The following is a 12,756-nucleotide window of genomic DNA, read 5'->3' on the forward strand; positions in this document are numbered from 1 at the left end:
AGGCGGCTCCTGCAGGGCGCTGGCTGCGACTGACGGGCACAGCGAGCCCAGGGCACCCCGCAAAGCTGAATGTGAGGGACGCACCCCACTGCATCCACCCCACGGCCGCTGAATGAGGCTTCCAGGCGTCCGCTCGCGGCCCGCAGCGCCCCGCCGGGGGTCCGCCAGCTGAGGCGCGACCAGTGCGCCTGCAGCAAGTGCGCTCACCTGCCAGCCTACGCGCCATGGGGCAACCCGGGAACAGCAGCGTCTTTTTGCCTGCGCCCAACGGAAGCCACGAGCCGCACCACAACGTCACGCAAGAACGGGACGAGGCGTGGGTGGTGGGCATGGGCATCGTCATGTCGCTTATCGTCCTGGCCATTGTGTTTGGTAACGTGCTGGTCATCACGGCCATCGCCAAGTTTGAGCGTCTGCAGACGGTCACCAACTACTTTATCACCTCGCTGGCCTGTGCGGACTTGGTCATGGGCCTGGCGGTGGTGCCCTTTGGGGCCAGCCACATCCTCATGAAAATGTGGAGTTTTGGCAATTTCTGGTGCGAGTTTTGGACTTCCATTGACGTGTTGTGCGTCACTGCCAGCATCGAGACCCTGTGTGTGATCGCAGTGGATCGTTATTTTGCCATCACATCACCCTTCAAGTACCAGAGCCTGCTGACCAAGAATAAAGCCCGGGTGGTCATTTTGATGGTGTGGATCGTGTCAGGCCTTACCTCCTTCTTGCCCATCCAAATGCACTGGTACCGGGCCACCCATGCGGAAGCTATCAACTGCTATGCCGAAGAGACCTGCTGTGACTTCTTCACGAACCAAGCCTATGCCATTGCCTCCTCTGTTGTGTCCTTCTACTTGCCCCTGGTGGTCATGGTCTTTGTCTACTCCAGGGTCTTCCAAGTAGCCAAAAGGCAGCTCCAGAAGATTGACAAATGTGAGGGCCGCTTCCATGCTCAAAACCTCAGCCAGGTGGAGCAGGATGGGCGGAGTGGGCATGGACATCGCAGGTCGTCCAAGTTCTGCTTGAAGGAACACAAAGCCCTCAAGACTTTAGGCATCATCATGGGCACGTTCACCCTCTGCTGGCTGCCCTTCTTCATTGTCAACATTGTGCATGTGATCCAGGACAACCTCATCTCCAAGCAAGTTTACACCCTCCTTAACTGGGTGGGCTATGCCAATTCTGCTTTCAATCCCCTTATCTACTGCAGGAGCCCAGATTTTAGGATTGCCTTCCAGGAACTTCTGTGCCTGCGTAGGTCTTCTCTGAAGGCCTATGGGAACGGCTGCTCCAACAACGGCCACACCAAAAGTGACTGCACAGGGGAGCAGAGTGAATATCACCTGGGGCAGGAGAAAGAAAGTGAACTGCTGTGTGAGGACCCTCCAGGCACTCAAGGCTTTGTGAACTGTCAAGGTACTGTGCATAACGATAGCATTGATTCCCAAGGGAGGAATTGTAGTACAAATGACTCACTGCTGTAAGCAGTATTTCTACTTTTTAAGACTTCTCCCTCCCCAAGGAACACTAAACAGACTTGTTAACTTGAGTGTAATAAATTTAGAATAAAATTGTATAGAGATGTGCAGGAGGAAGGAAATCCTTCTGCCCCTTTTTTTTATTTTTTTAAGCTGTAAAAAAAAGAGAAAGCGTATTTGAGTGATTATTTGTTTCTTGTACAGTTCAGTTCCTCTTTGCATGGAACTTTTAAGTTTATGTCTGAAGGGCTTTTGTCCCAGAGGACCTGGGTCTGCTGTTTTGATGACTCCTCCGTGTATCTACCTCACTGGTCAAGTGTTAGGGGTAGCGTTTTGCTGCTGGTAATTTACGTCTGAAGGAGATGTTCCTTCCTGCACCCTTGGACTTGAGGATCTTGTGTATCTCGGACCTTTCAGCTGTGAACATGGACTCTCCCTGCTCCTCTTATTTGCTCAAACAGGGTGTTGTAGGCAGCGATTTGAGGGGCAGCTTCAGTTGTTTTCCTGAGCAAAGTCTAAAGTTTACAGTAAATAAATTGTTTGACCATGACTTCATTGCACCTGTTTCTCCAAAACCCCTTGATTGGAGTGTTGTTGCCTCCCCCACTGGAAACCACAGGTAACTATTTGTAACAACTGCTCAGTGACTTAATGCTGAATGATCCAGGAATGACATGTGCTGATTGCTTAACGCTTTCGCCTGCCTTGAAATCGGCTGCTACAAACCTGTATCTCTCCTAACACTTGTGTTCCAAATCCGTTCTACCTGCTCTCAGCATAGCTCAGCTCAGCCTCCAGTTATGATTCTGTGTTGTTACATCAGAAACACTGACTCATAGAAATGGAGCTGTGGGCATATGTTTTGTCCCTCCACACACCCCCCACCCCCCCCCTTTCAGTTCTGCTTGTTTGAGAACTGCTTATATTTATGTCTTTGCCATGTCTTATAGTGGAGAGCCTTGTACTGCATCAGGGCTTGACATTTTCAGGAAATAAGGAAGATGTTCTTATGAAAAATCTATTCAAACAGAGCCCAGCATTCCAAGGGAAGGCAAACAGGGCACTGGTCACCGAGAGAAAAGCTGGGAAACATGTAGCTATGAACACCTCAAGACCGTGAAACAGGGTTTTAGCCCTTCTTCCTTCTGTCGCCTTTTTCCTTTTCTTTTGACCCGTCTTACTTCAATATAAACCAGTGTTTCTCAGTGTCAGCATTATTAGCATTTTGGACCAAATAACTCTTTGTTGTGGGGGACTGCCCTGTGCGTTGTTGAATACTTAATAGCATCTCTGGCTTCTACCCACTAGATGCCAGTAACACCACCCACCCAGTTGTGACAATGAAAAATGTCTCCAGACACTGTCAAATGCCTCCTAGGGGTGAAATTGCCCTTGGTTGAAAATCTCTGGTACAAACTTTTAAAATCTAAAGAGATTTTAGATTCTGTCTAATGCAACAGTTTTACCTTGCAGAGCCTCTGAGAGCTATGGCGATATTGCTCCTAGTTGAGAACCACTGGTATAAACTTTTAAAATCTAAACAGATTTTTAGGTTCTGTCTAGTGCAATGACTTTATTTTACAGAGCCTGAGAAAGGCATTTTTCAGTTTACCCAGTCAGTGACAGACCATAGGCCAGAGTTCTTTCCACTCTATCATGCTGACTTCTGAACTTTCCAGCAGCCTGGATACTGACCAGGAGATGTTCAGAAGGCTTAGGTCTGTACAGGATTGTTTGGGAGGGTTTATCAAGGGAGGAGAGGGCTGTGGGCCCTTACCACCTGTTTGTGGAGAGATTATAGTACTACAGTTAAAAGGCAAAGGAGGAAAAATCACAAAAGTAAACACATTCGCCCTCCCCCCTCACCTCGCCACCACCTCTCTTCTATTTTTGCCTGTGTGTCTGAGCCAAAGCTTGGCCCAGGTTTGATGGAGTGGATCATCCTCCTTGGCAATGCCAGGTTGGAGAGGATCAGCCTGCAGGGTTCATTGTCATTTCACTCACCCATAAAGCTGACTCCACTTCTGTGTTCCCTTCTGTCCCAGCCAAGGTCCCCAACCAGAAAAGCATTGGGCTTCCCTGCTTCCTCTCAGCTTGGTGATGAGATGTCTGGGTGAGTGAACTCTGAGCTTTCAGGAAAATGTTAGGCGCCTGTGGTTTTGAAATGTGCCACGACAAATTAGAAAGGGTGCCATTTAGCACTTTTTTTCCCCCCCCAGAGGGCTTTCACACCTATTACCATGTTCTCCTTCTTCTGCCTTGAGCCCCACCTTCAGAGGTGTGGGCAGCTTCTTCAGCTAATCTTCACATACCCAGTAGCCTCACAAGATCTCAGACTGGGAAGAGGTGGTAGAAAGCATTTGACATCTGAAGAGAACAAAAGCCAGAGAGGGGGAATGACCTGTCCAAGGTAAAAAGCCAAGGGTGTCAGGGTCAGGGCTAAAGCCAGGGAGCCCATCTGCCGTTCCAGAAGACTGTGTATTCTCTTGACCAAATTTTCATTGAGATCTGCCCTCACCCTCCAGTGTGGAAGCTTTTCCCTAGGGCTGTAACAGAACGTATTCATTTCAGAGGATGTTTTTACTTCTTTGGGGTCCTTAACACAAAATTCAGGGAATAAACAAATAACCTGAAATAGGGACAAGTAAAAGAATTGTTCATTTCACTTGCAGAATCCACTAGGACGTCTTCTCCATTTAGGGAAGCTGGGAGATTCTTGACTCTTTATGACCTGCCAGGAATTTCAAGACACTCCAGGTAGAAATTTCCCATTGTCTTGATTCAAAAAGAGTTGGGAATTTTTCTGTCAGTATTTGTAAGTTCCATGCACATTAAATGTTATTAATAAACAATGACAATATTGTATAAATACTCTTAGTTACGAGAGGCCTTCATTTTTTACAGAGGAGCATCTAGTATAATTTCAGTTAAAAAATTCAACTATAAATATTAGTTCAGAATCCCAGCTAAAAGGGGATTTTAGCCATATTCTGGTCCCTTTAAAAATACTTTCAATGTAAGAACTTCGATCAACTCTAAAGGTCTCGTCCAGCCAGGGCATTGTAGGCATACGTCAATCCCTCGGTTTCTACCTTTTTTAGTTTTGCTATGTTTCTCTGGGGGACTATTGTCTGTGTCCATCTGTCCCTCTGTTTGCTGACTGGTTGGTTACATAAGATTAGTGTTGGATTCGTCATCACGAAGTTTTCTTTGCCTGGACAGCAAGTTCTCAGAGTCTGTCAAACAAGAACATATCCTGAGATGCAAGCTGACAGGTGTGTGCAGTAGGTGGCACAGGGTGGGTCTCCTGGTGGTGGAGAGCATTGTTGGTGAGGAGGGATCTGGTGGAAAGGGAGCCTGGGAGTAGGGGCCGTCCTTGCACAACACGTAGGATGTTTCTGGTGATAAACCTACTGCCGGATGGAACCTGGACCAGGTTCAGTCAGGGGATATTTTTGGAGCACCTACTGTGCACAGCATAAGAAAGGTGTAGGCTTCAGTCTGTCTTTTGGAGCATGACATTAATAATAACAAACAGATACCTTTTATAAAATGCTTATAAAACGTTAGGGACTGTGCTAGGCACGTTTTAGGCATTACATCGTCTTGGCAACCTTATGATGCTGGTAGCAAAAGGAGCCCCATTTAACAAATGAGGAAACTGAGGTTCAGGAAGGTTAAGTTGCTGAACACAAGCTAGCTGCAGAGTCAGAACTGGAACCCAGGTCTGTGTGACACCAGTGCCCATGGAGCCTAGCACATACACAGACCAGGAAGCAGCATGGGGCCACTGACAGTTTGTGCCAGGACAAGTGTAAGATCTGGAAACACAATACCTTGTTGAGAGAAGAGGGAGATTGCTATGGGTCGGGGCAGGCTGGAATGTTCCTGCCAAAGCATGTGACTGTAGGGTTGCCGGGGACTGGGACAGGAAACCAGGCACTGAAGTGCCTCCTTTGCTTCTCTGAGTCTCTGCTTTGTCTTTTTATCAGAGAGTCAGGCTAACTTAAAAAAAGAGGATATGAAACTCTAAAACAAGCAGAGCAGGAACACAGGCGGCCTTACGCCCTGACAAACCCATTCTGGGTTCCAAAGTTGGAAGGGTCTCCTAAATTGAGCAGGTAACTGGACCTTATGGGAAATTTGGCCGCCCTTGGTGGTTCTGTGGGTGTGCTCTGTGTTTTGAGGCAGCCTTCTAGGGCAAGGGAGATGATTTTCTGACAGCAGAGAGCAAGGAGGGTTAACATGCTTTGAATGACACTTTTCCTTGACAATATAACCTCTACTAAATTCAGCTCTGTGTTAATCCCTACTTCACTGATGGGGCAAATATAATTTGGAGGTGGAATTTTTTAAATAACTAAGAGAATAAACTTCCCAAGGACTTTCAAGAAATTGAGAGATACTGGTGTCTTATGAATAACAGAAGGCAGGCTAAGGTGAAATGAACACTAGACTGGGGTTCATGCGACTAGGGTTCAGATCTCACCTTGGCCACTCTCTCTCTCTCTCTATGAAGTTAGATAAGGCAGTTTTCCTCTGTGGACCTCAGTTAGCTTATCTGTAAAATGATGAGGCCAGTTCTGGTGGTCTCTAAGCTTTCCTTACCTCTGGATCTGGCTATGAATTTGGAGGCTAATTAGAGACAGCAGTTTGTATTTCTGATTTGAGTTGGTGACATTTGTTGCACATGTAATGACTGAATATGGTGGGGGTGCTCAGCCTGCAGAAGAGGACGTTGGGAAGAAGGACTATTTGGTGCATGACTGTTGTTGTTAGGTGCCGTTGAGCCGATTCCGACTCACAGCGACCCCATGTGATAGAGCAGATTAGCCCCCATGGGGTCTTCATGGCTGTAATCTTTTGGAAGCAGATAACCAGATCTTTCTCCTGGGTAGGTTTGAACTGCCAACCTGTCAGTTAGCAACTGAGTGTTTAACCGTTCGAACCACCAGGGCTCCTTGATGCATGATAACTGCCTTCAAATATTTTGAGGACCACCAGGGAAAAGGAGCACAGGAATTCTATATGAATATCGGAGGGCAAACTGACCCTTACAGGGAGGTTGAGTCCAGCTCAGGCAAGGGAAGACTTGTCTAAGAATGGGATTGGTTGTCTTTCAGAATAGTAAGCCTCTTGTCATTGGAAGCATTCGACAGAAGCCAAAATGAAGGTCTGCGAGGGCTGAAGCCCAGGAATTTCCTGCATGGAGGAGAAGGCTGGACTAAGCTCCTTCTAAATCTGTGACTCTATGTCCTTGCAAACAATAGACTTGAATGTTCTTAAAAGGTATTCAGACCGTTGCCTGATTCGGCTGGCCTTCCCCCCAATTCCTCTGGATTGCAGAGGTTTCGTTGCATTCCCAAACTGGAAACCTCCCGGGGAAATCAGGATCTCAACAGACCATGGCTGTGGAGGGAAATCCAGAAATAGAGCAATAAGGTTAAGCAGTTTTCCAAACCATTAGACCTTTTTATCAGCTGCTCTTCCCATGCCTTTTGCAAATGACCTACTAACTCCCAGAGAGAGAATAATGACAGCTGCAAAGTCCTTCTCCACCCTCGGATTCATAGCACTTCCTGTGGTCTTTCCGTCACCCTCACAGGATGGGAAGGAAGGGAGGCGGGTCCCTGGCCAGCACAGAGCACCTCAAAGCCCCCTGGCCCAAGAGCCTGGAGACCTGGGATCTCTCTTAGCTCAGCCACCAATGGGCTAGGTAACACTGAGCGGGTCACTTCCCTTCTCTGGACCTCCATTTCATCATCTCTAAAAAAAAACCATTTGGTTTGCATGAGTCCTGTGTTTCCTTCTTTCTCCAAAATTTTGTAAGATTTCAGGAAGTCTTCAGTGCTACATGTCTGGCTTCATTACTTTTATTTTAAAGCACATTTTTTTTATTATTATTAAAAAGATTGTAGGTTCTCATTATAAAACATTTAAAATATGTAAAATGACAAAAAGAGATAAATCATACATAATGTTACCAGCTGGAGATGACTATGGATCGGCTTGATTTATATGTTTCCAGCCTATGCTCTAAGCATGTCTATGTCGATTTGTATAAATCTAATTTTAAATAAAAATACACTTGGATTAATCATGTTATTTAAGATCTGCTGATAATACTTTTAGGCCCCTTGAATACATTTTATGCATCATATGATCCAGATATTGTCATTCCTTCTGGTTTATTGGCCGAGCAATACAGAGTGTTCAGTTGTCCTCATATTTGAGGGTGCAAAAGGAACAGCACCCCCAGAGTCTGAATCAGGAAGTCTAAGCTGGGGCCCAGGAATCTGCATTTTAGCAAATTCCAAAGTGTTTCCCACTCAGGTGGTCCGTGGCCCACATTCTGAGAAATACAGCTATAGAGGTACACACACTGCAAGTTAAACAGAATGGGCCCCTTTTGTTAGTGGATGGAAAAAAAAAACAAAACGCTTCCTTTACCTGTTTTTCTGAATGCATGCTTCTGCACCTGGGCTTTTCCGCTTTCAGAGCATTGGAAACTAACCACTGAACACTCAAGACAGGGTTCTTTCTACATTATTAAATGCTTCTGACCCAGCCTGTTGATTTGTATTAAAATAAGTAGATTCAAGCCATGTAATGGCCAATACCTGCTATTTGAAAAGCACAACAGTAGATTTCTATTCTGACAGAGCACTTCTTGTGATAATAGAAAGCTAATAGCACCGAGGTACATGCTATGAGCCAGGCCCTGGACTGGGCCATTTACGTGCACAATCTCATTTATTACTCACAGCAACCCTACGAGATAGGTCTATTTGTCCCTGTTTTATAACTAAGGAAATGGAGGCTCAAAGGGGTCAACTAAGTTGCCCAAGGACACCCAACTCGTTGGAATAGAACCCAGAAGTCTGAACCAGAGCCCATGTGCTTCACCACTAGGATAGGCTACTCATCTTTCCCCTGTTTGCGACCAGGTAAGAGAGAAGGAGGGAGAAGGTTATGAGAGGAATTTTTTGGTGCATACATTTCATTTAATTCTCCAAGGAGTGTGTTCGGAGCAGCCCGATTCATTTCTGACCCTTAGAAGTAGGGGCAAGCCCATGCTACCTAGGTAGCTTGTGACTAAGTATAAACTAGAAAGCCAGGCTGTACTTAGTCTTTCGTCATGTTGCAGGCACGGTTTGAGTGAGCTGGCCCTGCTCAAGGAAGGCAGAGGGAGGTGCCCAGTAAGAGTACATTGGTTTACACTGAGTCAAATCAGCACTTTGGGGCAGGAAGTCCTTTTTTATTCTGACCGGGTCTGTATCAGACCAGAGGTTTCACATCTCAGAATACCAGGGCAGGACGGGTGCTGAAACAACCCATAGCTGTCTTATAGCACTGACCGGGAAACCAGGTTCAAAGAGGCTGGGGTTACCAAGCAAAGTAGTCCTGAGCCCGAGAGATTACAATCTCCCCTGGCCCGTTTTATTATTGTGTTTTCCTGTACTATTGGGGGAAGGCTGGGGTTTCTGACTGTGTTAATTTATCTAGGAAAGGAAAACCATTTTTAAAATCACAGTAGCAACGCCCATGACAAAGCAAAAGTGGAGTCCATCAGAGCCCTGCTTTCTTTTCAGCCACGCCATGTTGGTTTGGCAGCCTAAGGCATTGTGCCCACAAGCCACAACTGCCTTTGTCTGGGGATTGTCCTTCGTTATCCCAGTTCTGTCTCATTCTAATGCCTATTTTCTCTTTTTATGAAAACCCAGTAGGTGTTTCTAAATATTGCAAATACAATCCTGAGACTCCTGTGGGTGGGTTTTATTTATATGTTTACTTATTTTATCGGGTGTACAACATTCTCATGATATATTACGGGACAAGCATGCTTGTTTTGTTCTCAAACCTGCAGCCTTTTCTTTTTTTTTCTTGTTTCATTCTCCTGCTACATTTCTCTGTAATCCATGCTCACCTAGCACTCTCAGCCCAAACAAGCAAAGGGTCAACCTCAAGGACACAAGGTTGCCAGCCTTCGAAATCTCTTGTTATGGGCTAGTGGAAAGCTTATTGGCATCCATTTAGGTCTGAGTTTCTTGTAACAATTTTATTTTATTGCAGTATGTCCCAAAGTTTACAGAGGACACACATGATTTGGGCATCTTCTGAGAAAAATGAACACACCTGACCCCCATTCCCAAAGCTCTGATCTAACAGGTCTGTGTTTGGGGCCCAGAAATCTGCATTTGCCACAACTTCCCCAGAGGACTGTGAAGCAGGTGGTCTGAGGATCACAGTCTGGGGACCCAGAGATCACACTGTCTTTCCTCCTCACCCTTCGCACTCGAGAGTTCAAAATGCAGGCATGTAAGAATGACCCTGTACAGCTGCATGCATTCACAAAAACAACGATGTTGTCAGATAAATGGAACCCTAATTTACCTCGTTATCAAATCAAACCATGTAAATGAAAACAATTTATCAATGATAAACATGACTACAAAAGAGGAAGGCGATAGTATAGTGCCTTAAGTAGTCAATTAGGCATTTAATTAAAAATGCGTTTTGCGACAACACGCACCTACACAGTTATACTGCCCAATAGCATCACTGCTGCCTAATCCCACACCCTCTGCATACAGATGGGGAGTTAGCAGCATGGGAAGAAAAAGGGATTTTGCTCTAGTGATAGACTCCTAGTCCAGTGCTTCTTCTTCCATACCACCCGGCCTTGGGTTAAGTCAAGTCATGCTAAGGTCTGTATGAATCAATTTGCCTAATGTACATAAACACTCCCACTTAGAAATCTGAATGGCAGACCCACCCAGCTGTAGAAAATAATATGATTCATATACATATACACACATACACACCTCCAAAGATGCACATACCCAAGTAAATACACACAGAGAGAGAGACTTTTGTATTGATGCCTATACCCACACTGACACAAACACACACACGTGCATTCTCACTAGATATGTATACAGGTCTACATTCTTTTGTGGAGCCCCTGGTAGCACAGTGGCTAAGAGCTTGGCTGCTAACCAAAAGGTGAGCAGTTCAAATCCACCAGGTATTCCTTGAAAACCCTATGGGGCAGTTCTGCTCTGTCCTATAGGGTCACTATGAGTCAGAATCAACTTGATGGCAATGGTTATTATTTTTAGGTTCTTTTTTTCCTTAGGTTCTCCCATATGACTGTATGTATACATTATTCAAGGCATATTCAGACCTAAATTTCTAAGCACACTTTTATGTGCTTCAAATTAGCAAACATACATTGTCATGTAATCATGGTCACACTGACAACTAGGAGCACACAGTTACATATGCTGAACCCTCTTTCTGTGTAAGAATACACACATTTGATTAATACACGCTTAGTGAGTTCTTTCTTATTATGTGCCAGGAACTGTTAGGGCTGAAGATAAGGGGAGTGAACAAAAAAGAATTTCTCTTTGCCCTTATTGGGTTTGTCTGTAATAGGGGAGACAATTTCTTACAAAGGTATGAAAAATTGCCACTGTGGCAGATGCTATGAAGGAGAGATAAAGTATTGTGAGGAAATCTGACTAATTCTGAGAGGTTACCAACAGCTCCTCCAAGGCAGTAAGGCTTCAGCTGACAGCTGATGGATGACTAGATAATTTCTAGAAAAAGAGAAAAGGGAAGAACACGCCACTCAGAGAGAACAGCAGGTGCAAATGCCCTGTGGCGAAAGGAAACCCAGTACCTGAGAAACACCGAGTGAAGTCCAGTGTGGCTGATGTGCAGAGAAGGTGGGGGCAAGTAGTGGGGTGCAGGATAAGCCTAGAAGAGGCAGGCAAGGGCCACAACATGAAGGGCATTTTCAGCCACATTAAGGATTTGGCCTTTATCCTAAGAGCGTTTAGAAAGCATCGATGTGTTTGCAGCAGAGATCACAAGTGTATTTTGAAGGAATCTTTCTGAACTTTACACCTGTTCATGTAAGAGCATTCTCACATAGATAAATGCAAGCATATGAGTTCATATGTGCACTTGTGTGTGTCTTCTTATAAGTGCAAATTTACATGTAAGTATTCACTTACAAACTCTGCCTCTCGGCACACATCCCTATGTATTTATGTGAGAAATATATATAAATCCACTGGGTGCTGGAAGGCTGGGAAATACCCTACTCACTGGGTACCATCCGGCTTCAGCTGGTCCTTGGGGCTGGGGACAAGGGAAGGGGTGTATCAGACCCGAGCCTTCTGTCTTTGGAGCTTCCTCTGGGTTATGCTGTTTGACCTCATGCATGTGCCTTCAGCCAGAGAGGCTCTGTTCCCCCTCCTGTTGGCTCAGGGGATCCAGTGACGAGGTGGGGTTTCTTCCAGAACGCAATCATTGACGATTCTTGGCCCAGGCAAGGAGGGCAAGATGGGCAGGTCAGGTTGCATAAAGATTGCCTTGTGCCCTCCCAGAGTTGTAAGCAGAGCCTCTGCCCAGCTCCAAGCCTGAAGTATGCTTTGCGTAGAGTCAGCAATGCAGAGAAATAAACACAGGTAAATATAGGGAAACCAGAAGACGGCAGATCCTGATGGGACTGCAGTGAGACTAGAAGTAGTTATTGTGTCCCGTAAGCAACCGCTGCACGAAATATGACACTGGAGGAAGAAACAGATGAAGCCCGGTAGGAAAACCCTTTCAAGGCACGCGGTCCATCTGTGTTCCTCATTGCTTTGGCACAGTAAGTACGTGTACAAACATATTTACACATTAACAAATTTTCCTGGACTGGGTGTAGCATCTCACAGCAGAGGAAGTATCAAGTAATTTATCAGCCACAACACCCTGCATTATTTTCCCTCCAGTGAAAGAGAATTACACGTGTGCACATTTTGTTTCTGTTACCAGCAAAGCCAGCAAGCACCTTGGCCAGAGCCAGTCAACAGGTTCCAGGGTATTCGATAGAAACATTCATGCAAAATTACAGGCTTACCCGGAGCTTTCAGTCTTATGGTCATGAAGACGTTCCTAACTGATTTTTCGTATTCTAAAGACCCCGTTGTTGTTGTCGTTAGTTGCCACTGAGTCGCTTCTGGCTCTGGATGACTCCACAGAATAGAACTACTCCATAGGGTTTTCTTGGCTGTGATCTATATGGGAGCAGATCTCTAGGCTTTTCTTCTTTGGTGCCACTGGGTGGATTCAAACTACCAACATTTAGGTCAGCAGCCAAGCACACATCGTTTGTGCCACCCAGGGATTGAGATTTCATGTTTTCAAATGTGAGCTTGGAAAATGTTTTCTCCATAATTAAAAGGGGTTATATGATATACCCATTGTGTCGAGTCGATTCTGA

At 45.5% G+C, this 12,756-nt stretch overlaps 1 protein-coding gene across 6 annotated transcripts in view; it reads left to right on the top strand.

Moving 5' to 3' along the window:
• The window catches only part of ADRB2 (adrenoceptor beta 2), an 85,340-nt gene continuing 72,584 nt past the window's right edge, over positions 1–12,756 (top strand). For 2 of the 6 annotated variants that reach the window (XM_064277985.1, XM_064277987.1), the window contains exon 1: positions 1–4,232. In XM_064277985.1, coding sequence (XP_064134055.1) covers positions 225–1,481 — 1,257 coding nt within the window. In that variant the 5' untranslated portion in view covers positions 1–224 and the 3' untranslated portion in view covers positions 1,482–4,232. The other 4 variants (XM_064278000.1, XM_064277989.1, XM_064277994.1 and 1 more) reach the window with 4 other exon arrangements.

The sequence above is a fragment of the Loxodonta africana genome, chromosome 2 (assembly GCF_030014295.1).
Source record: "Loxodonta africana isolate mLoxAfr1 chromosome 2, mLoxAfr1.hap2, whole genome shotgun sequence".
Classification (NCBI taxonomy): domain Eukaryota; kingdom Metazoa; phylum Chordata; class Mammalia; order Proboscidea; family Elephantidae; genus Loxodonta; species Loxodonta africana.